Genomic DNA, 23,440 nt, shown 5'->3' with positions numbered 1-23,440 from the left:
CGAAGCCGACGCTACTGCTGCGCGGGGGCTGGGAGCGCGAGCGCAGCCCCGGGGACTCGGAGCTGGGCCGCCAGTTCCGGGACTGGTGCCTGCGCACCTACGGCGACTCGGCCAAAACCAAGACGGTGACACGCAGCAAATACCAGCGGATCGCCGAGGTCCTGCAGGGCGGCGGCGGGACCGGCGCGGGCAGCGGCCCCGCGGCCGGCGAGAAAGGCAAGTTCCAGTTCTGGGTGCGCTCCAAGGGCTTCCGCCTGGGCAGCGGCCGGGAACCCAAGATGGGCCAAGTGGTGTATGTGCCGGTCAAGACAGGCTCGGTGAGTGCGCGCGCCGCGGCCGTGGGCCGGTCCCGCAGCGGGGCTCGGGGCAGGCGGGGGCGGGGAGGGTGCAGGGAGGGCTGAGGGTGTGGATGTGTGTCCGAACGTGTGTCCCGTTGGCTGTCTGTGTGTCTACCCCTCTCGGGGCGCACGCGTCCCTACCCACCGGCCCGCCCTGTGGCCCGCCCGGGTAGCGCTCCAGGTCCAGGGCGTCCCTGCCCCCCTCCGCGCCGCTGCCCGGGCTGTGGCCGTGCCGGGCGGGCTGTCCCGGGCTGCTCACCCCAGCATGTTCCGTCCTCTCGTCCCCTCCCCCCGCCAGCAGGCGGCTGCTCCGAAGCCGGAGCCTTCCCGCCCCCCCTCCCGCCCGCCCTGGGGCTGCCTGTCCCGGGCGCCTCGCGCTCCCGCCCCCGGGCCGGCTGGGCGGTGTGTGTAGGGGGTGGTGCCGCGGAGGGGGGTGGCAGGGACAGCCGTGGGACGCGGAGTCCGCTTGGCCTCCTGGGTCCAGGGGAGAGGGCCCGCCCGGGCACTGGCGCCCCGACCCCACCCGGGGCTGGCCCGGGGAGGGGCGGCCCGAGCCGCAGCCTGGCGCAGGAGCAGCCTCTCGCGGGTGGGTGGGGCGCCCTCTCTGCCCCCCGGGCCCCTTGCTCCCCCCCTCCCTGGGGCGGGGGCGGCCTGACCTATCCATCCCCTCCCCTCCCCCGTCCCCCGGGCCGGCCCGGTTCGGGCGGGGTGGCGCGGGGGAGGGGGCGGGGAACCGCAGCCGCCGAGAGCGAGGAGGCGGGCGGCCGGGCGGGGGCGTCCCCTCCGGCCCGGGGCGCCCTGGAGGGGGCGTGCGGCGCGGGCCCAGCCGCTCCCCCGCCGGGACCTCATTGTTCTGCAGCGGGTGGGGGCTGGGGGGGGCGGCCGTTCCCGGGGCGCCTCTGAGCTTTGAACTTTCAGTCGCCAAGACCCTCCTTTAGTGCGTTCCGCCCCCCGGCCCGGCCGGGCCGGCCGGCCTCCCTCCCTGCCCCCCTCGCTCCCTACCCGGCCTCGCCCGGCCGGAGCGCGCGAGCGGGGCCGCCCCACGCCGGCCTCCCTCCCTCCCTCGCTCCCCCGCTCCCTCTCTCCCGCTCCTCCCCCGTCCCGGCCGCCCGCCCCGCGCGCAGCCCCGTCCCCGGCCGGAGCGGGCTCTTCACACACAATTGATTCGGTCGTTACGAAAAGTGCACTTGTCCCCTCCCCCTCCCCCTCCGGCGGCCGCCCGGGCCTGGCCCGCGGGGGTGAGGGGGCCGCGAGGGAGGGAGGCGGGAGCTCGGGAGCGGATCCAGAAGCGCCTCCCCCCCGCGCCCAGGGGACGGGGCTGCAGGCCGCGGGGAGTGGGGAGCCGTGAGCGCAGAGGGCGGGCAGCCCATCTGCGAGGAGCGCTGATAACCGCGCCGCTGGCGCTGCGGCCGCCGGCAGCCCATCTGCGCCGCTGCCGCCTCCGGCCGGACCGGCAACTGAAGGCCTGGCGGAGGGGTGCGCCGGGGCCGGATTCCCAGAGGGAGAGCCGGGGCAAGTGCCCTTCCCCAAGGGAGCCACAGACCTCATCCCTACCCCACCCCCCGCGCAAATCAGTGTTCTCCCAGGCTGGGGACTCTGGGTCATTGTCCCCACCCCGATGGAGTCAGGGACCTCTCTCCCCCAGCCCAAATCACTGCCCGCTTTCCCACTGGGGCGTCCTTGCCCCTCCCCAGCTAGGACAGCCCTCCCGAGGCTGCCATTCAGTACCCCTCTCAGTTCACCCCACTCTTGGGTCAGGTGCTGGAGGTCAGTGAGCCACCAGCTGGTTGGTTGGGTTTGTGTCCCAACCCTGGGTCAGTGCTTACAGCCATGCAGTGCCCCCCTCTCCTGGTTCTCCCTCCCAGAGAACTGGGAGTCTCAATCTAACCTCTTCTAGTCTGAGCCAGGAGCCCCCACTCTGCCCAGCACTGGAGTAGAGAGGTCAGTGACCACCATCCTAAGACCTGGCCATCAGCCATTGGCTCACTGGCTCTCTGTATGGGTTATCCTCTCCCCTAAGGAGTGGGCAGAATGGGACAGCACCCTTCCCCCTTAGCCACACTGCTGACAAGGCAGAGCACCCCCATCCAGGCCTGGGCGCCGACCGGCTGCTGCCAGCCCAGCCTAGAGCTTCAGACCCTTCTAGAGGCCTGGCTGACCCGCCCTGTGGGCCCCTTGCAGCAGGGGCCTCACAAGCCGCCTCCTTGGCTCTCAGACCAATAATAAACCCTGCCCAAGGGACTGCCTGCCTGGGAGGCAGAGAAAGGGGACCCAGGCCTCCCAGCCCAGGCTGCCAGGAGGGCGACAAACACAACAGACGTGCCCTCCCGTGACAACCCGCCCCTCGAGCTCCCCACGCCTGCCTGCCTGGCCTGGCGATCCCCAGAGAGTCCGTTAGTTACCTGCCACTCGCCCAGCCAACCGGGGCCAGCCGCAGGAGATGCCCTGAGTCCCGTCCTGCCACCCCCTTCTCCAAGCACCTTCCTGGGGCTCAGTTATTATTTTTATATCCCATGTGCCTTTTCACTGACCTAAGAGGAACAAATTCTGCTGGGAATTGCTGGGCCAGCTATGGCCTCTTCCTGGGAGGGGCTAAATGGGACCTTCTTTGAAAGGTGCAGAAGACGTCCCTTGCCTTCACTGGTCTTCACGTGCCTGTGGTGTGTACACACACACACACACACACACACACCCCATTCAAGTTAGTCATTGCCCCAGGTGGCGGTTAGGAGAGATCTTGCAGTTTTACCCTGGGTGGGTTTGTGTGAAGGTCATTGGGCCAGAAACCTTTGTCCGACAGGCATTTGTTTGGTACATGCTTTCCTTGTGGTGGTCGCTGGGGGGGTCAGTGTGGCGTAGACCCTGAGCTTGCTCCAGGGGTGCCCAACCGGTGGGTGAAGTGGGCATAGCTGAGCATGTACAAGGAGCCCTTGGGAACTCCACCAGAGGGCAGGCAGGCAGGCAGGCAGCAAGACTTAAGGAAAGAGGGGACGTGGGTGGTGGGTCACCCCAGCTGCTGAGCAAACCCCGCCCCCCAGCGTGGTCATGCCCCCAGAGTTGGCCATGGTGTGTCATCGCTCTTCCATGTTGCTCTCCGGCCGCCCCCAGCCCTGCCCCCCTTCCTCCTCCTCCAGCCATATGCAGTGCTGTGGTCGGGGCCCTGCCCTTGTCCTGGCTGGCCGCGGGTCGATGATCTGACACCACTTGTCCTGTCCCATCTGGCCCTGAGCTTTTCTGGGTGTGTGTGACAAAAGCCCAGGGCGGAGAGGAGGGCGAGGGGAATTACAGTCTGTGGGGCCTCCTGCAGCTGGGGCCCAGTGGGGGGCGGGGCGGGGCGGGGGTCGAGCAGCAGCCTGGGCGTGGGGGGGAGGCAAGTTGATCTTCAGTTTGCAGGTTGTCACAGGAAATAGAAGGTGGAGGCGGAGGGCTGAGGGGAGGAGGGCGGAGTCCTCCACGGGCAGGCACGGGGTGCTCATGGGGATAAGATCTTTTTATGACAAGAGCCGGGGCCTCCTGGCCGGGCCAAGCCTGCTTGGGATTTATTATTTCTTGTGTTTGGCCTGTTCTGGCCTCCACAGGCTGCCGAGCAGGGGAAGCTAAGTTCTCAGAGGTAGGACCCTCTGATTCTGTTCCGGCATTGGCCACAAAGTGAACCAACCCTTTTCCTTTTCCTCTCGCCTCATAGCAGCAGCAGGTCTGTCCCCTGGGCCTGGGAGGGCCACAGGTTACAGCTGAGGTGAGGCCCCGGGCTGTCTTTCAACTCCCAGGGTCAGAGAGTCCCCATGTTCATAGGCCAACTGTACCATCTTCCGGATGGGAAAACTGAGGCCTCGAGAGAGGAATTATGGGATGGAGGTGGGGGGGGTGAGTGCTGCAGACCAGGACTGGGACTCGGCTGCCTTGCTTCACCATGGCTTCTCCCTGGGTCCGTCACAGATGCCAGGAATCCCACCATTAGAGCCCCTTCCCCAAGGGGAAACACCAAGATTACCAGACTCCACCCTGGACACCAGGCTTTTGTGAGCTGGACCCCAGGTGTTGTGCTGGCCAAATTGACTAATGGTGGTCTTTTCCCAGTTTGCAGACTGCATTCATTTAGTGGAGAGCATTTTCACAGTCTTAAGTCTTCCTCCCTGGAGCTTTTGCATAAACCTTTGGCACCTGCGGCCACTGGTCTGGGCGGGAAAGGGCCTCTAACTTAGCACAGTGTAATATATGCGGTGACCTTTGGTTGAATACTTCAGTATTTCCTGCTTTTCTCCAGATATCACTACAGTGACCATTTCTGAGTCACCTACTGTGTGTCTGTCACTGTGCTGAGAGGCTGATACACATCAGCTTGTTGAATACTTACCCAGAGGTCAGTGCTGTTATTACTGCCTTCCGTCAATGTGAGCAAACTGAGGCTCAGGGAGGCTGGGAACCCCCATGGTCACACTGCTGATGGGTGCAGACCCTGAGCTCAGGTACCTCCCTGTATACATTTCCATTCCCACCCCGAAGAGTCCTGCAGCCGGATCCGTTCTGAAAACCATAGGTACTTCACGGTAAACTTTCAGTCCATTACACCTTAGTTTGAATTAGTATAGAAGAATCCTTCTGGAGATGTCTGTAATCACAGGGGATGCCTCAGGGCAGGGACTATGAGATGTCTGGGGGCTTTCCTGGTACTCTAGGGATGGGTGTGGGTGGGAGGAGGGAGCTTTGCTATCCTGGGCCTTGGGGACTTTGGGGAGGAGATTGACAGTGACGTCTGGCCCGGGCCCCATTTAGATTTCTCCTGAGTGGCAGAGGTGGGCCATTTTGTTAATTAACCCTCAATGAGTGGGGTGAATACGGGCCCAGGGACTCTGGGGGCTGAGTTTTAGAGCCAGGGTGCTGCTGAGGGTCAGGCTGTGCCTCCTCAGGCCTCTCTTTGGGTCCTGGGGTCACTCTCTGCTGGGGGGTAGGGACAGCATGCAGCCTTCTTCCTTAAGGAGGGCCTGGCGTGAACATGCTCACCTTCATTGTGTCTATAGGCTACTTTCCTGTCCCTGAGTGTCTGGGAGCCGGGTGGCCCATCTGGGACTCTGGAATACTGCTGAGAGGACTGGGGCCCAGGGAGGCTGGGGCTGGGGCTGGGGCAGTCCAGGTATGAAGGTCAAGGGCCTGTCTTGGCTTCTAGCAACCTGGGTTTCTCTAGGCTAGTCCTTACCTTGGAGGGATGCGATTGAGTACTGTGCACATGCATGTGTGCTTGTGGGGCTGTGTGCAGGTGCATGCAGGGGTGTGGCCATGTGGGTGTGATCATGCGTGCGCCTCTCCGTGTGCGGGATGGGCGTTTGTGTGAATGTGTGCGCCTAGGGCATCATGTGTGGACAGGCGGCAGGGAGACTGTTCTTGTGATGGCGAGCGTCTGTGTCAACAGATGTGCAGGCACCTGGGGTGTGGGCATTGGCAGCCCACGGGGTGTGAGCGTGTGTGCATGCACACTTGTGCAGGGCCTTGTTTGAAAAAACCTGTTCTGTCTAGCAGTGTTCTTTGCTGACAGGGGTGTCCTTCAGCATAACTGAGGTGGACTGAGCTCCTGTCATGGCCCTGCCACCCATGGGGCTCAGCAGCTGGCAATTGGCTGAACTGAGTATGAGAGAGGGAGTGGGTAAAAGAGGTCATGCCATGTCCCTATTCCCATGACAGTGGCCAAGGCACTTTCTTGCTTCCAGTCTTTTTCCTCCCCCTACTTCCTGTCGTACAAGGACAACAGAGCAAAGCTTGTGACCTTTGCCATGGTGGCACTTGCTGAGCTCAAAACTGTTGGGGGGTGGGATAGGTCCATCTGAGATAGAGGGCTTTGAACTTGAAGCAAGGAGACCAGGAACTATATGTGTGTTCCAGGATCCCAACTCATCCACTCCTTTGCCGTGGGACCTTGGGCAAGTAGCCTGCCTAACCTCTCTGAGTCAGTTTCCTCATCTGTAGAATGGGCTTCTACGACCCGCTTCTAGGAGGTTTGGCAAATAGGAAAAGGCTGTTGTCATTTGAGGATGGTGACTAAGTACCAGGCCCAAGGTCACTCTGTTAACTGGTACCAAAGCCTGGCCAGGTCCCTGGCCCCCTAAGCGGGAGAGGAATCAGAAGGAAGCCAGGTGAGGGCCTGTCACAACTTCCTAGACCAAGCCTTTCACCAAAGACTCCCAAGTCCACTTTCTGCCCCTAGGCCACGTTGACATAGAGGGGAGGTGAAGGGACTGGAATTTTAAGCCACAGGGCCTTGGATTCAAATTCTAGTTCTGCCTCTTTACCAATCTGGCCATAGTTTTGTCGTCTGTAAAACAGAGCTGACAATAATACCTCCTTGTAAGACTGGTACGAAGATTACTGTCTTAATGCACGTAGAGCCCAAAGCAGGTACCAGGTTCTCATAAACGTTAGCTGCTCTGCGATTTTGTTGAACCTTGGTTTCCTCATATGGAAAATGGGGAGAGTGATGGAAGATGTTGTGGGACAGCGGAGATGAAGCACTCATTGAAGTCCCTGGCACGTACAGTAGGTGGGCAGCAAAAATTAAACCCCTAGAGATGGTGTCTGAGTCATGTCTGCATCCTCAGTGTCATCAGGGGCCTGGGAAATGTGTAAAATGGAACAGAAGACCAGAAAAGTCTTGAGGAGGGCCATAGGTACAGCGTGAGTCCCAGAGCCAGGAACTTGAAGGCCCAGGGTCTCTCCCTGGTGGGCTCCTGCCCTGCTCCGAACCTCAGCTTCCTTTGTTACCACACCAGGAAGGCTCCAGTGATCTCTCCTGACTCAGGATCCTTCTCTGGGAGGTACCAGTTTCCGGAGGTCAAGGAAGGATGCTGGAGGGGTGAGGGTGGGGTCTTGCTCAGGCTTGATAGGTGCTGATCAGGTAGAAGGACACGCCTCCCAGGGGCCCCCATCCCCATCCCTGGACCGGAAGACTGAGTTTTCCTGGCCTCTGAGCTCCTGCACAGAACACAGAGAGGTGCATAATGGTGGCAACTTTCTTCTTGTTTCCCTCAGGCAGAGTCCTGAGCGTGTCTCTCATTTTGTTAAACTCCTGACCTGTGCCGGGCAGTCTGTTTTTCATTGTCTTCTCTGGCTTTCATGACCTGGCATCAGAGAGGCCAGTGAGCCTCTTGAGTCCCACAGTGAGCAAGTGGCTGGGCTCTGTGTAACCCTCTAAACCCCAGGCTGTGGAGGCAGCCGTTAAGGGAGAATCCTTGAGGGGGCACGGCAGTAGGGGGTGCCCTAGCTCCCCCCAGGCTTATGACTCCCCTCCCCTGCCTAAGGGCACTTCACAAAAGCTTCCCAGAGTAGAAGGCTGTCCTCCCACCTGCCCAGAGCCACCAGGTGTGGGGGGAGACGCCACCCCTTTCTCTTACCCAACCCTTCCCTCCCATCTCCACTATAGCTGCAGACCTGGCTGAGCAGGCCACAAGGAGGTTGGGGGTGGGAGAGAGAGGGGTTGGGAAGCTGGATTCGTTGTGAGGCCCACAGGGTCATCCACCCTGCCCCTCAGCATCCAGTCCTCGTGGTCACCCTGGACATCAGGCTCCTTAGCTTGCAGATGTGGAGGCTGAGAGTGGAGGGACCCCATTCAGGGTCCTACCAGTGACAGAGCTAAGTGAGCCAAAGTTTGCCTGGGTCCAAAGCCCATTCATTCATTCATTCATTCATTCATCACATACTCATTTGCTCCTGCCCTGATTCTCCCTATCAGGGCATGTCCTGCCTTCATGTGACTCAAGCCATACACGTGGCAGTCATTTCTTTAAGACCTTCCCCATCCCCCTACCTTTTGTATCCAACCCATCTGCAAGTTCTGTTGGCTCTACCTCCAAAATACATCTCAGATCCCACCAGTTGGCACCACCTCTACTGCCTCCACCCTGGGCCAGGCCTGGAGATGTGTCCGCCCCTCCCACTAGGCTCCCTGTGGCCACACTTCCATCCCTAGTCCCTTCTTCACACAGAAATGGCAGAAAAGAAATCAGATTGCCTAAGGAGAACCCTCCACGGTTCCCATCTCTCTCGGAGCAGAAGCCAAGATCTTCACCGTGGCTCGTAGGCCCTGCCTAACTTGGCCCCTCTGCCCGCTGATCTCACCTCTGTCCACTGGCCCTTCACTGTCCTCCCTGCTATTCTGCAAGCTCACCAAGCCCGCTGCTGCCAGAGGGCCCTTGCAGTCGCCCGTTGCCTGTGCCTGGAGCTCTCTCCCTGTTCCCTCCGCATGGCCTGCTCTCTCTCCTCTTTCAGGACTTTGCTTAGATATCACTTCCTCAGAGAGGCCTTCCCTGCTCACACAGTCAGGACCATCCTAGGTCCCTAGGCCCCCTTCCTCATGTCCTGCTCCACTCTCTTGTTCTCTTTCCTACTAAATTTTTCTCCATAGCCCTTATCATCCTCTGACATTATATGTATTTTTTTTTTTTTACTTGTTTTATGTTTAGTATCTGTCTCCCACAAGCCTGTGAACGTCACTAGGGCGGACTTCTATTTTGTTCACTGCTGTATCCCCAGGGCCCAGAATAGCCCCTTCTTCTAAGGGGCTCCCTTCCTGGAGGGTAGCAGATGCCTCAGAGCAGGTGTTGGAGAACTGTGGTCTCATACAGTTCTGTCTTCAGGAGACCTCAAGAAGCCAAGCCTCCCCCCTCCTGCCTGAGGGTGTCTAGGAAGTTGCCAGGGAGGTGACATTTGAGCTGGACCTTGAGGCCCAAAAAGAAATTTCCAGCCAGAGCAGAACAAGGGGACGCTCCTTCCAGGGGGTGGGAATGGTGGGTAAGGACTAGGGGGTGTGACAGTGTTCAGTGGGATCAGTGCAAGCTGTGACTGATGGCGTTGGGGGGCTGACTTGCCTGCAGAAGCGTATTTTGTAGAACATTCTAAATGGGTGGTAATGGTCATATCTACTTGGGAACTGCTGGGCTGGCGAATAGGGTGCCCGTGGGAGGCTGTGGGGTCCTGAGGGGATGAGCTGGTGAAACTGTCTGGGGTCAGAGTGAAGGGAAGAATCTGGAAAGCCATTCAGAAGAGCTAGTGCAAGAGCATCAAGGAAGGGAGGGGAGAGAGGTCCTCGAAGGGTTTTTTAAGTAGTGGGGAGAGAAGGTCAGATTTGGGTTTTAGGAGCCCTCAGAATCTGTGGTTCTAGAGAGGGAAAACGTGCCAGGAAACGGGGAGGGCAGGAGAGAAAAGGCCTGGGATGAAGAGGAGGTTCTTCCCACTAAGGACAAGGGGTGAAATGGCCTGGATTGGGAGATGCGGGAGGTGGGGTGAGGAAGGCTTGAGGGTCGGGATTGATCCCAGGATTCTTGGATGGGAAGAAGGGCCATTTTAGGAAACCATGAAATGCAGGCTGACACCCAAACCTGGGACGGAAGGCAGGAGGGCAGGGTTTGGTGAGCAGAACCAGTGCGCCATCCCCAAGGTTGACTTGTGTGGTGGTGGGAGGCCTTGGAGGATACCGGGTGACTCAGGCTTCAGTGGGGCCAGATAGGGCATCCTCCAGTTCAGGGGGCCCCCTTTCCAGCCTGGAACCCTTCCCACCCGGGCTGGGACCTGATGCAGGCTCCTGGGAGGCCTGTGGTTGGGCGATGACTCATCGTTTTCTCCTTAGGCTGAGGAAGGGCGCCATGGGGCCCTTCCTTACGCAGACTGGGCCCCAACTAGATGTTGGAGGGTCAGGAAAAACATGCTCAGGTATCCAGCCTTTTCTGAGAGTACCCCAAGTACGTCTTGAAAGGCCCCTGGCTTCCACAGTCTTGCTCAGTCCTCAGCCACCCTGGGAAATAGAGGTCATTATGCACCCATTCTACAGGTTTGCAAACCAAGGCACAGTCTTTGCTGGGCACCCAGCTAAGTAACCGCTTGGTGCCTCAGTTTCTTCATCTGAAAAATTGGTCTGATGATTGTATTGCTCTTACAGGGTTGTTGGGGAAACTAAAGGAGAGAATCCATGTGACGTGCTTAAATGGTCAGATTGTCACAATGAGGGGGGATGTGGAGGGGCGTCTGCCCAGGAAGCAGGGCCTCTTGACTGGGTCGGGGTGTTGGGCCGCAACCAAAAGGAGGACTGGGGAGTAATGTGACAAATGACAGACCTGTATTTGGACCCTATCTCTGCCACCCACCAACTGTGTGGTTCTGGACAAGCCGCTCGCCTACTCTGATTCCCTGACCTTGTCTGTGTAAGGGGCTGATAACCCTCCAAGTCGCCCGGGCAGGTCACACAATGGGGGCCACTGCCTTACCTCAGCGCTCTTTGGAAGGCCTCTCCCCACTCTGAAGATCCCAAGCCGGACAGCTGTTAGCCCGGCAAGGGTGGTTAGGAGGCCTTTGTGATGGGCTCTGAGAGCCTGGGCCAAGGGGGAAGAGGAGGGGAGGCAGTTCAGAGGGTTCAGGCTGGGAAGCCTGTGGAGCCCCAGATGGGCAGGAGCAGGATAGGGGTGAGCAGTCTTTGAGTGCATTGGATTTGAGGCTGTGTAGGTCAACAGAGTGTGGAGTGAGGGAGCAGTCAACAGAGCGTGGAGTCAGGGAGCATGGAGTCAGGGACTGTGGAGTAGGGACCGCGTCCAAGCTCTGCCATTTACCTTATGCAAGTTACTTATCATTTTATTATATACTTATACTGCCATTCAGCCTTAGGCAAGTTACTTATCTCAGCCTCAGTTTCCTCCTCTGTGAAATGGGATAATAATAGCTGTGGATTCATTTATATGTCCAAGATGTGCACATAGCCAAGCCCTCCCTAAAAGGAGCCACAGTCAGGATTCCAGCTGGGATTGTATCAGTAACCCTGAACTCTCACCAGGCGTGGGAGGCGGTGCTGCCCATTCGGGCGTTGTTGATGAGAGCCCCCTTGCTCCGGTTTGATTCACACGTTGCTGCTCTTAGTTGGATGTCCTTGAAACAAGTCACTGCCCCTCTCTGAGCTTCAGTTTCCTCCTGCGTAAAATGGATCCAGTGGTATTACCTATCTTATGTGGTTGCTGTGGGAGGGTGAAGAGAGACTCCATGTCAGATGTTCAGCACAGGAAATGGGAGCTGTTTCCCACTGGCATGGCCGGTGGCAACTGGACCTAAGGGTGTAGAGTCTGGGGCAGGGGTGGGCAACACTGGAGCATGGCATTTAGAAGGGGCAGTGGATAGAGAGGCAGAGGAGAAGCAGGCAGGAAGTGTGGGCAGGGTCACTGGAGGGGAAGGTGTCATGGAGGACGGAGTGGTCAGTCGGGTCTACCCAGAAGATTGTAGCTCCCTCCTTGCCTCGGGTCTGGCTGAGAGAAGGCCTTGGTGGAAGCCAGAGAGCAGAGGTGGGAAATAGAGGCCAGCACTCCTGTTGGTTCGATTAGAAATTGGCCGTCGAGGGAAGGAGGGAAGGATAGTGGGCTTTGCAGAGTCTAGGCTGCCCATCATGGAGCTAAGAGCTGGAGTGATTCCCTGGGTCCGACAGTCCTGGACTCGAGTCCAAGTGCCCCAGACAGCTGCACAACCTTGGGCACATCTCGAACTTTCTAAGCCTTCACTTCCACATCTGTAAAATGACAAGAGCACGATACTATCAGCCACCTCTGGGTTGTTATAGGGAAAAATTGAGATACTCACATACATTGCTCAGCCAGTGCCTGCTGCAGAGCTCCAAACAGTGCTAATCATGACGCCACTAGTATCTATCGAGTACTTAGGAAGCGCCACAAGCTGTGCATGACCCGTGTGAGTGTCTAAACATAGGTACCCTTATGATCCTCATTTTGCCAGTAAGAATTCTGAGATTCAGAGAGGTTAAGGAATATGCCTGAGGCCACACAGCTGGTAAGAGGCAGAAAAGGGCTTTGCGCTCATTCGGTGAAGTGTCATGTCCGCGGCTCTCCGTTCCTGAATCGCCATCCTCTTGGCAGTGTAAAGCCTAGATGCTGGGTCCGCTGTGGTTCTTATGTGGGCTTGGATGGTGCTTTTATCCACGATGCGGAGGTGGCTGTCTGTCTGTGTAGCAGTGTATGCTGCCCCTGGGCCATACCACTTAGCACACAAAAGATTGACCCTCCAGAGTCACCAAGGGATGTTGAAGCTCAGGAGGGGCAAGGGAGTGGCGTGGAGCCCTGTGGCCAGTCAGTTACCCTGCAAGCTCCACATTCACTGGAGCAGGGCAGGGCTGTGCAAACCTCTGTGAACCAAGGCTCTGCTCTCAGTGGGGCGGGGCCTATGGGGAGAGGGGCAGCCCACACCCAGGCCCGGACCAATGGCAGCTGCCTTGAGAGAAGGCGGGGCGGGCAGTTGCCTGGCCTGGATGGCACTGAGGGGGTCAGGGTAGGGAGAGTGTGTTGTAGAGGCTAGGGTGGAGCCAGGGAGGGCTCTCCTGCACAGACAAGCTAGGAATTGGGCCGTCATGGGATACAGCATCCCAGGAAGGAGGAGCGGTAATGTGGGCAAAAGTGCAGAGACAGTTTGTTTTGAAAGGTAATACATGTGCATGATCAAAGGTATCAGCGGTTCCCAAAGGGGCACAGAGAGAAATAAGTGCCCAGCCCCGCCACCACTCAGTTCCCCAGCCAGACCCAGAGAGATCCAGTCCCTTATTGGTCCTCCTCTGGAGCTGGGCTGCCTAGGTTCGAATCCTGCATTCACTTGCTGTGTGACTCAGGCAACTTACTCAGGCTATCTGTGCTTCGGTTTCTGTATCTAAAAAATGAGAGTACTAATAGGACCTGCTTCACTGGGCTGGTGTGAGAATTCAGGGAGTCTGAAGACCTAGCAAAAGGAGACCTGGTGGTGCAGTGATTAAACGCTCGGATGCAAGCTGAAAGGTCAGTGGTTTGAACCTATCAGCCTCTCTGCAAGAGAAGGATGTGGCAGTCGGCTTCCATAAAGATTACAGCCTTGGAAATCGTATGTGGTCAGGTCTGCTTGGTCCTCTATGGTTCCCGTGAGTCGGATTTGGCTCCACAGCAGTGGGTTTGGTCTGAAAGGCCTAGCAGAATGCAGCAGGGCTATGGCTGAGTGCTTGGCAAGTGTTGGCAGTCGTTGCTGTCATTGTTACTGTGTGTGGGTAGCTGTGCTCACTGTGGACATGGTTTTAAACATTCAGCTCTCCTTGCTGGGCGCCTTGCAGGTCCTGAAGCTCAGGTTCTGTGACTTCTGCCCTTCCAGGCAAGAGGTAGAGGTGAGAGGTCAGCCTCAGTAAAGCGGCCCCAGATCTTGAGAATGGCCTCTGGCATGGGGGGGTTTTTCCATACACCCCAGGAACTAGCCGCTGCCTCATCCAGGCTCATGGTTTGGGGACTCAGTGTCCTGCCTCTGTGCTAGGTACACTGGGTGGGAGTAGGTAGAGAAGGGGACAGGGGATCTGTGGAAAGAGCCCCTGGCCAGGCCTCAGGAGATCAGAATTTGGTGTCCACCTCTGTCACTTCTAAGAGCTCTGGTGGCACAGGGGTTAAACCATTGGTCTGCTAATGAAAAGGTCAGTGATTCAAACCCACTAGCTGCTCCATGGGAGAAAGATGAAGCAGTCTGCTTATATGTAGAGCAATTCTACTCTGTCCTGTAGGGTCGCTATGAGTTGGAATCAACTCAGTGGCAGTGGGTTTGGTTTCTGCCACTTCTCAGCCTTAATGATCTTGGAGAAGTCCTCAAGCTCTGAATCTTGGTTTCCTCGCCATGAAGGTGATGCCAGGCTGCTGGCAGGAACCAAGGCAGGTTGCTCAGACACGATAGAAGATGGAGTTGCCTGTAAGGGACCTCACCTTTGGGTCCCTGCCCCTCTGGGGAATTACAGCTGAGTTGGGGATGATGGTGCCATCATGATAAGATCCTGGTTTGAGAGGTATTAAAGTGTATCTGAGAAGACCCCAGCACTGGGTTTGCATTCTGGCTGTGCTGCCAAGTAGCCGAGTGACTTTGGGGAAGTTAATTAACCTCTTTGGGCCTCAGTTTCCTCCTCTGTAAAAGGGTCATAGCAACCGAACCTGCTGTGCAGGTAGTTGGATGCAGGTAAGACACTTTGCCTGGGGCCTGGTTCATGGGAAGGCTCTGAGATCAGCAGCAGCTGTGATTACTTTAAGGGACCCAGACTAACACAAGAAATAACTAGAAATAATACAGGGTCGCAGGCAGTTGATTGATTCATTGTTTCACTCAGCAAACTCTATAATTGGCACCTGCTACATCCCAGGCCCTGTTCATTCATTCCACAAAGATTTAGTGAGCACCTACTGTGTGCCAGTACCTATTCTAGGTCCTACCCCAGTGGTGGTGAATAGGACAGACTTAGTCTCAGCTCTGTCAGGGCTTAGAGCACCAGGTGCTGGGTACAGGCAGCCCCCAGGTTGCAAACATCCAACTTACGTATAACCTGTAGTCACCAACCAAGTCCAATAAAGCCTATTATATTAAAAATTTGAGGTACATACAACAGTTTGCAATAATTAAAGGATGCTACTTTGTGACACACATAAAGCATATTATTAGTACTGCATTATTTTGTTAAAAATGTTTTCTTGTATCTGAAAGTTTTTCTTTAATGTTCTTTATGCATAGAAAGGCACACTGTATACTATATGGGAGCTCTGGTGGCATAGTGCCCAAGGCATTTGACTGCTAACCAGAAGGCTGGCGGTTCAAACCCACCAGCCACTCCTCGGAAGGAAGGTTGGGCAATCTACTTCCGTAGTGATACCACCTTCGAAACCCAAGGAGGGGTCGCTATGAGTTGGGTCTGAGTTGGGTCCGACTCGATGGCACAACAACAACAACAACAACAACAACAGTGAGTTTGGTTTTGGTATATGCTATATACTAAGACAGGGGATCCTGATAGCGTAGTGCCCAAGGTACTTGACTGCTAACCAGAAGGCTGGCGGTTCAAATCCACCAGCCACTCCTCGGAAGGAAGGTTGGGCAATCTACTTCCGTAGTGATACCGCCTCAGGAACCCAAGGAGGGGTGGCTATGAGTCGGGTCCGACTCGACGGCACATAACAACAACAACAACAACAATATACTAAGACAAATATTTGATTAACTGACATTGAATATAAACGATATCAGACTATTTCAGCTTACAAAGAAATTTGACTTAAAGAAAGACAGATTTAGGAGTAGAACTGGTTTGTAATCTGGGTACTGCCTGTACTGGCTGGAAGTTGGAGGGCAACCTGGGGCTTGGTGTGTCAGCCAGCTGGTTGGCTTCACAGTGCCAGGCCTGCTGAGCTCAGGGAGGCCGCGTCTGCCCGTGCCGCTCGGAGTGCCCAGTGCCAGGCCCACTGCCCCCGCCGGACTCTTCTGAAGCCCCTTTGCCCAGGGAAGGGGAGCTCTGGGGATGGTGTGCAGGGCTTTCTCTATCACCCCCACCCTGGTTCTGTTCTTTTTTCTTTTTTTTTAATGTTTGTTTCTTTTGGAGTTGTTCTTAGTTGCAGTTGAGTCAATTCCGACCCATAGCGACCCTGACTCCTCACGTGCAGAGTATGGCTGTGCTCTGTACAGTTTGCAAGACTGCGACCTTTGGAAGCTCGTTGTCAGTCCTTTCTCCCAGGGCACTCCTGGGTGGCTTCAAACCGCCAACCTTTTGGCCAGTAGTAGAGTGCTTCACCATTTGGGCCACCCAGGAACTCCTCCCTACCTCAGTTTTTATTACCTCTCCTCAGCAATAGTGCATCACCCTTCCGCCTCCTGTCTCCTGCCTCCCCTCCTCGTGCAGCCGTGTTCACACTGACCATGTTCCTTCTCTACTCAAAACCCTTCTGTGGCTCCTTCTGGCCCTGCAGGCAAAAGCCACCGTGGCCCACAAGGCCCAGCTCTGGCCCCGTGCTCCACCTCCTCAGCCTTGAAGCCACAAGGGTGTCCTGGCTGTTCCCCTGACCCTCACCAGGCTCTGCTGAAATGTCACCTCCTCAGTGAGGCCCTCCCTGGCTGCCTTTCCAAAGTGCCCTTTGTCCCCTACTGGCCTCTTACTCTGACTTCAGAGCTGTTATCACTGGTCGACAAATGCTGTATTTGTTTGTGTATTGCTGGTGGGCTCCATGAGGACAGGGCATTTGCTGTCTTGTTCCCGGCTGTGTCTCCAGCACCTAGTGCAGAATAGGCACTCAGTAAATGTTTGTTAAATGAATGTCTGAAGCCTTTTAAGTCTCCTCTGTGCCTCAGTTTCTGCCTAAATGGAGCACCTGGGCCATTGTGGGGCTGACGTAAGGGCTGGCGTAATGGCTGGGGTCCTGTATTCAAGCAGCCCGTGGTCCTTCTGAGGGGCTCTCTGACCTACTCAGTAAGCAGGTGGTTCAGGCCTCGGGCTGAGTGTCAGGAGGCTGGCAGGGCCAGCTGGGCCAGGTCATGGAGGGCTTTGAATCCCATGTGGAGGTGTTTGGACCTGCTCCTGGTGATACTGGGAAGCCAAAGTAAGGAGGGGCACAAGCTGTTGGAAGCAGGAAGAGAATTTGGCTAGGTGGCCCCACAGTGGGGGCCCCAATAAGTCATCTCCCAGGCAGTGGGAGCCAGTGAGTGTTACAGAGCAGGAGCAACACGGGGAGGGAAGTGTTTAGAGAGCTGAGTCTGGCCCAGGGTGTACAGAGTGGTCCGAGGCACAGGGAGTCTCTACCCAATGGAACGGAAGCTATGGGAATGAGGCAGGGAGGGGCTGGGAGCTGAAGGTGTGGACCCAACAGTCTCCTCCTCCTCCTGTGAGCTCTTTTGCTCTCATTAAAAGCCTTTTGATCATTCATTCACCCATTCAGTCATTTATTCATTTCTCTACTTGGAGAGAGCCTCCTGGGGTGCACTGATGAGTCCTATAGGTGTGGCTCCTGCCCTGGTGGGGCGCAGGGTTCATGTGGGGGACAGATGCTACACAATACATTTGATGATGGTGGGTGGTGATGATGGTGGGTGGTGATGGTGGAGGTGGTGGTGATGGTGGGTTGGGCAATCTGCTTCCGTAGTGCTAGCACCTTGGAAACCCAAGGAGGGGTCGCTATGAGTTGGGTCTGAGTTGGGTCCGACTCGATGGCACAACAACAACAACAACAACAACAACAGCAACAACAATAACAACAGTGGTGATGGTGGTGGTGGTGATGTATCAGCTCACATTTATGGAGCACTCACTAGGTGCCAGTCTTGTTCTAAGTGGCTCCGATTGTTTGCACATTGCCCCCCCTGCAGCAATCCTGTGAGGCACTGAGATCTTACACAGCTTGCCTGAGGCCCCTGTGAGAGCAAAGGGCAGTGCCTGGATGTGAGGCCAGGCAGGCTGGCTGACCAGCAGCTGCTCCCAACTACAAGCCACCTGTCACTTCCAGCTAGAAGCTCCTGCCCTCAGCCTGGGCAGGTCCCCTCCTCACTTCCTGGACCCAGCACCCAGCACAGGGCCCTGGGCAGGGTTAGAGCCCTGGCTTTGCTCCAACCAGCTTGAGCAAAGGGTGTCCTTGCTCCTCTGCCCTCAGCACCTCATCTGGGAAATGAGACTGGCCCTCTAGGGAGGCCACCAGAAAGACAAGGGACTGTCACTCTTGCTGTAGATCCTTTTCGGGGAGAAGACCCTCTCCCCTAAATAAGATGGCCAAAAAGAAAAGAAAATTCTCTTCCTAGACCTGTCTCTGGGTCTAGGATGGGAGCCGGGGTCTCCTGGATGGATATATTGTATACCTCCCCCCCTTGGCAGCTTGCCCTATCCAGGGCAAGGCTGTCTTTCCACCCATTGCTGACTCCCAGGCCCTTAGCCTATCGGGAGGGAAGGAGGGAGGGAGGCAGGATTCAGGCTCCTGGACTCCTAGTTCTAGCAAACTCAAGCCTATCCCGTGCCAGGGGAGACCGGCGACAGAAGCTAGGGCCTGGGGCTACAAGCCCTGGCCGCACATGCTACCTCTGCCCTCTCCGTGTGACCTGAGAGCCCCACCACTTTCCCTCTCTGGACCTCAGTTTGGTTACTTTGTTCTCGAATGGACTGAGCACCTGCTCTGGACAAGGCGTTGTGCCATGATCTGGACACACGGCTGTGGACACATGGGATCCCTGTCCTGCTGACACCACACAGTGCGTGAGGAAAGAGCCAGTCTAGTCTGTTAGATAGTGGTGACTGCTATGGAGGAAAATAAAGCAGAGTGCAGGGGGTCAGGGGTGCTGGGTGGGACAGGTTGGAATTTTAAGCGGGGTGTCAGGGAGGGCGGGCCTCACTGCAAGGGTGACCTGAGTGTGGGAGCAAGGTATTCCAGGGTCTGGTAGAAAAGCCTTCCAGGCAGAGGGAACAGTAGTTGCAAAGGCCCTGAGATAGGAGTATGCCTGGTGGGTTTGAGGAACAGTGAGAAAGCCAGTGTCTCTAGCTCCCCTGACCCCTTGCATTTAGGAATCCAAAGACCACATTTTACCTTTCAACACCTTAAACAAACAAACAAACATACCCCAAACCCACTGCCATCGAGTTGATTCTGACTCATAGCAACCCTATTGGACATAGTACAACTGCCCCATAGGGTTTCCAAGGCTGTAAATCTTTATGGAAGCAGACTGCCTCATCTTTCTCTTGCAGAGCTGCTAGTAGGTTTGAACTGCTGACCTTTTTGTTAGCAGCCAAATGCTTTAACCACTGTGTCATCAGAGCTCCTTCAGAACCATAGGTCCCAGAAAAAATGATTTCTGAGCCTCCCAGCCCATCCAAGTGAAAGCTGGGGCAGAGGCCATTTCTCCAATCCATAGGGTGGTTGTAAGACCCACTGGGGCTTGGTAGCAACCCATGGTGAGTACCATCACCCCGACTCCTCACTCCTAGTGGCTGGCTCTCAGAGGGCCGTGGTTTGAGCCCTGGGTTCACCACTTTCCATCTGTGTGACTGGGGCTCATCTTCTCTGAACCTCAGTGACCTCTTCTACAAACTGGACAGAATGATCCCTGAAGGTCAGAGTTGTGATGGGACTTAGAGGAAACGTGCCAAGAAGCATGAGTGGAAGTGCCCAGCACTGTACCTGGCCTGCAAGAGGTGCTCAATAAATGTTTAAAACCAAAAGTTCAACGTGTATGTGGCTTTGAATCATTTCGTCAACTGCTGGGAGTGTGTCGTATCACTAGAGTCTTCTAAGAACCCCCTGAGGAAGGTGGGGCAGGAAATAATAACCCCCAACTTAAAGAGGGGTAAACTAAGGCCTAGAGAACGTGAGTGACTCGCCCAGGTCGCAGTGAGGCAGGGCTGATAGAGGTGTCAGATAGTCTGTGAGATGCTAGTGACTGCTATGGAGAAAAATAAAGCAGATTGCGGGGGGGTCAAGGATGCTGTGGTGGGAGATGTTGGAATTTTAAGCGGGGTGCCAGAGAGGGAGGGCCTCATTAAAAAAGTGACATGTGAAGGGCATTGAAGGACTTAGGTCTCCTGACTGAGGGAACCTAAGGGGGTCGAGAGTACATGGAGATTAGTGCCCATTTTCCCCCTCATGAGTGTTCATGTGCACACACGTGCACACATGCACCACGGACATGTGTATACCAAGCAGTGATAATGACTTTCAGATCTGTGGTCCCAGGCAGGTTTTGAAGGGTGTGGCTTGGTGGCTCAGGAGATCTATTTATTGTAAGGATGTTGAGAGGCCCAGGAGCTCTGGTGGTGCAGTGCCTAAGGCACTTACTTGACTGCTAAGCAGAAGGCTGGCGGTTCAAACCCATCAGCCACTCCTTGGAAGGAAGGTTGGGCCATCTACTTGCATAGTGATACCGCCTCGGAAACCCAAGGAGGGGTCCTATGAGTCGGATGCGACTCCACAGCGGCAGTTCGATGCGTTGCGTTCGAGAGGTCCAGAGGAAGGGCTGGGTCTCTAGACTCTTTCCCCTGCAGCCCGTTCCCAAGTGCCTCGCCTTCTGGATGCCCCATTTCAGTCAGCCCCCCTGAGCCTCAGGACAGCACTGTGTGGGTTTCATTACCAGTGAGGAAGGTGAGGTTTAGAGAAGGGCAGGCCTGGTTGATGTGTAAAGACCAGGGTCTGGACCTGGCTCTGCTTGACGTCGTCAAGCCCCAGCACTGGCCGTTCCTCCAAGGGAGCTGGTCACAGCTCAGGCAGGTCCTGGCAGGTAGACTTGGCACTGGAGGTTCCCTTCCTCCTCTGGCCAGCCTTGCTGGCCATGGTGACCTCCCAGTCCTGGAGGGAAGGCCCTGTCCGCCAGTCTCGGCTTCCTTGCTCACTGCAGCCTGAGCGTCCTCTCATGGGGGCTCTGGCCCCAGTTTCCAGCCCTGCCCTCCATCAGCTCTCTGTGGGACACTGGACTGACCATCTGACTCTTTTATTCAGCTCCTTTAAGGCCCCACACATCCTCTGCCCAGTGCCCACACAACTCAGGGCTTTCTAGGTCCATTTTACAGATGAAGAAACTGAGGCACTGTGAGAGGTTAGTTTTCCTCAGACACACAGCACAGAGGAGGTAGAGCAGGGACTCCAAAGCCGTGCTTTTTTTTTTTTTTTTATGTTGCCCCTCTCTCTTTTTAAAATTGTGATTTGGGTGAAAGTTTACAGGGAAAATTCACTTTTCATTCAGCAGTTCATACACATTTTGTTTTCATGACATTAATTGTAATCCCCATAATGTAACAGCTCTCTTCCCACTTCCTTCCTGTGGTTACCTTTTCCCTGTGTCCTTCTTTCCTGTGCACTGCTGCCCCCTGAGCTGTCTCCCTGTGCAAATACTGCCCCTCTGGTCTCCCGTGGTTGATTGTTCTGAGGAGTGTGCCTGTTGTTGTTATATCGAGTCGGCCCCGACTCATAGCGACCCCTCCTTGGGTTTCCGAGGCAGTATCACTACGGAAGTAGATTGCCCCATCTTCCTTCCGAGGAGTGGCCGGTGGGTTTGAACCGCCAGCCTTCTGGTTAGCAGTCAAGTGCCTTAGCCACTATGCTACCAGAGCTCCCGAGGAGTGTACCTACTTGGTGTAAATGTTCAACCTATATGCCTGTCATTGGGCTAGAAGCCACAGGAGTGAGTTCAATTCCAGGCCCAAAGGGTGACTAGGGGCCACAGTCTTGGGGGTTCCACCAGTCTCTATCAGACCAGTAAGCATGGTCTTTTTATGATTTTGAGTTTTGTTCAACGTTTTTCTCCCACTCTATCCAGGATCTACTGCACTGATCCCCCTCCAAGTGGTTGACAGTGGTTGTTGTTGTTGTTTGCCGTTGAGTCAGATCTGACTTATAGCGACCCCTCCTTGGATTTCTGAGGCGGTATCACTATGGAAGTAGATTGCCCAACCTTCCTTCCGAGGAGTGGTTGGTGGGTTTGAACCACCAGCCTTCTGGTTAGCAGTCAGGTGCCTTAGGCACTACGCTACCAGAGCTCCCTAGGTTGGCAGCGGTAGCCGGGCACTTTATGTTGCCTCTTGCCCTCAGTTTCTTTAGTTGCAAAGTGGGAGATTTGAACTGGACATTCTCAGCCTAGAACACAGTGCATATAGCCCAAGCACTGGAGCTGGATGGGTTGAATTCAAACCCTGCTGTTTTACTTCCCAGCGTGTGACCTTGGGTAAGTTGCTTCACCTCTCTGTGCCTCAGTTTTTTCGCCTTTAAATAGGGCTGCAAACAGTATCAACCCACGAGCAACTCCTACGAAGTGCCTGGTAAATGACAGAGCCCTTACAGGGTTCATTCCTGCTTTTGAAATTGTTGACCTTCCTGCCCACCCCCTCCTGCAGTACGCCAAAGAATGGCCAACAAACACACCCAAGCCCATTGCCGTTGAGTTGATCCTGACTGATGGTGGCCCTGTGTGTTCCAGAATAGGATTTTCTTGGCTGTAATCTTAATAGAAGCAGATTGCCAGGCCTTCCTTCTGAGGTGCCCCTGGGTGGAGTCACACTGCCCACCTTTAGGTTTAGCTGAGCACAAACCGTTGTGCCATCAGGGATCTCTAAAGGGTGCCAGGGCTGTCCTTTCTTTTGCATTTCCTGGGGCGTGGCCTGGTGACCTGCAGTAGATGTGTTGTGTGGACAGACTGACGTCTCTCGGGCACCTGCTCTGGCAGGTGGCGAGTGGGGGGTAGTTCTGGGACAGAGGCTCGGCTCAGGCTGTACCCGGATAGCCAAGGGCGCCTTTCTCCCCTTTGTCTCGTCTTGTGCAAATTAGCAATTACCTTTCCTGCTCCTGCGAGCTTGGCCCTTCCTGGGAGAATTGCTCCAAAGCAGCCACTGAGCCAGCAGAAGCCGCCTGGCTAATTAGCAGGTAGCTGCCGGGGACAAGCTTAGGACCTGGTGGCTGGAATTGGGGCCACAGCTGCCTGAGGCGGGTGCCAGCTTGGCCGGGAGACCAGGCAATGTCCTGGGCTCTGGGACATCATGGCCTTTTGATCATGGGCTTCAAATCCCAGCCCTGTGGTGTTTCAGCTGTGTGACTTTGGGGAAGACCCTTTGCCTCTCTGGCACTGGTGTCCTCACATGAAACTTTGGAGTTGTGTGGGTTTTGGAGCCTGGCACCAAGCAGTGTCTCTAATCAGCAGGTGTTATTACTATTGCTATTATTGCCACTACTGCCTCTGCCTGGGCCTGTGCTGGCTCGGGCAGAGAACACAAGGAATGCAGGCCCAGAGACAGCCCTTGGGGACCCTGTAGTGCCAAGTTAGCATCACAGTTGGTGGGAGAAGCTTAGCACTGCCCCAGACTCTTAGGGGAGACAGAGGAATAATCTCCTTGAACCTGAGCTGGTTTGCCCTCCGTGGAATGGAATAACTGAGATACTGGAGCTCTGGTGGTGTAGTGGGTAAGGCATTTGGCTGCCATTCAGAAGCTCAGTGGTTCAAACCCACCAGCTGCTCCTCGAGAGGACGATGAGGCAGTCTACTTCCGTAGAGATTTACAGCCTTGGAAACCCAATGAGGATCGGTATGAGTCAGAATTGACTAGATGGCAGTGGGCTTGGGCTCGGCATGTGCCTAGAATTGGGCCTCATCCAGAGTAAGTACTCAGTGAAAGACTCTCTCCCTCCTCCCCTCCCACCTTCCCTCCTTCCCTCCCTCCCCTCTCCCCTCCTCTCCCACCTCCCCACCCTGCTTCCTCCCTGGTCCCCTTCACCTTCCCTCCTCCCCTCCCACCTTCCCTCCTTCCCTCCCTCCCCTCTCCCCTCCTCTCCCACCTCCCTGCCCTGCTTCCTCCCTCCTCCCCTTCA

General features: G+C 56.0%; 1 protein-coding gene across 1 annotated transcript in view; it reads left to right on the top strand.

The window, feature by feature from the left end:
• Positions 1-8: 8 nt before the first annotated feature.
• The window catches only part of NOL4L (nucleolar protein 4 like), a 155,510-nt gene continuing 132,078 nt past the window's right edge, over positions 9-23,440 (top strand). The window contains exon 1 of the mRNA XM_007934548.2: positions 9-317. Within this exon, the coding sequence (XP_007932739.1) occupies positions 279-317 (39 nt within the window). The 5' untranslated portion in view covers positions 9-278. The remainder of the gene's footprint in view (positions 318-23,440) is intronic.

Source organism: Orycteropus afer, unplaced genomic scaffold, assembly GCF_000298275.1.
Source record: "Orycteropus afer afer isolate SDZICR_OR568_19922 unplaced genomic scaffold, OryAfe1.0 scaffold00020, whole genome shotgun sequence".
Classification (NCBI taxonomy): domain Eukaryota; kingdom Metazoa; phylum Chordata; class Mammalia; order Tubulidentata; family Orycteropodidae; genus Orycteropus; species Orycteropus afer.
The sequence above is the reverse complement of the archived record's forward strand: the minus strand, read 5'-3'. Positions and strand labels throughout refer to the sequence as shown.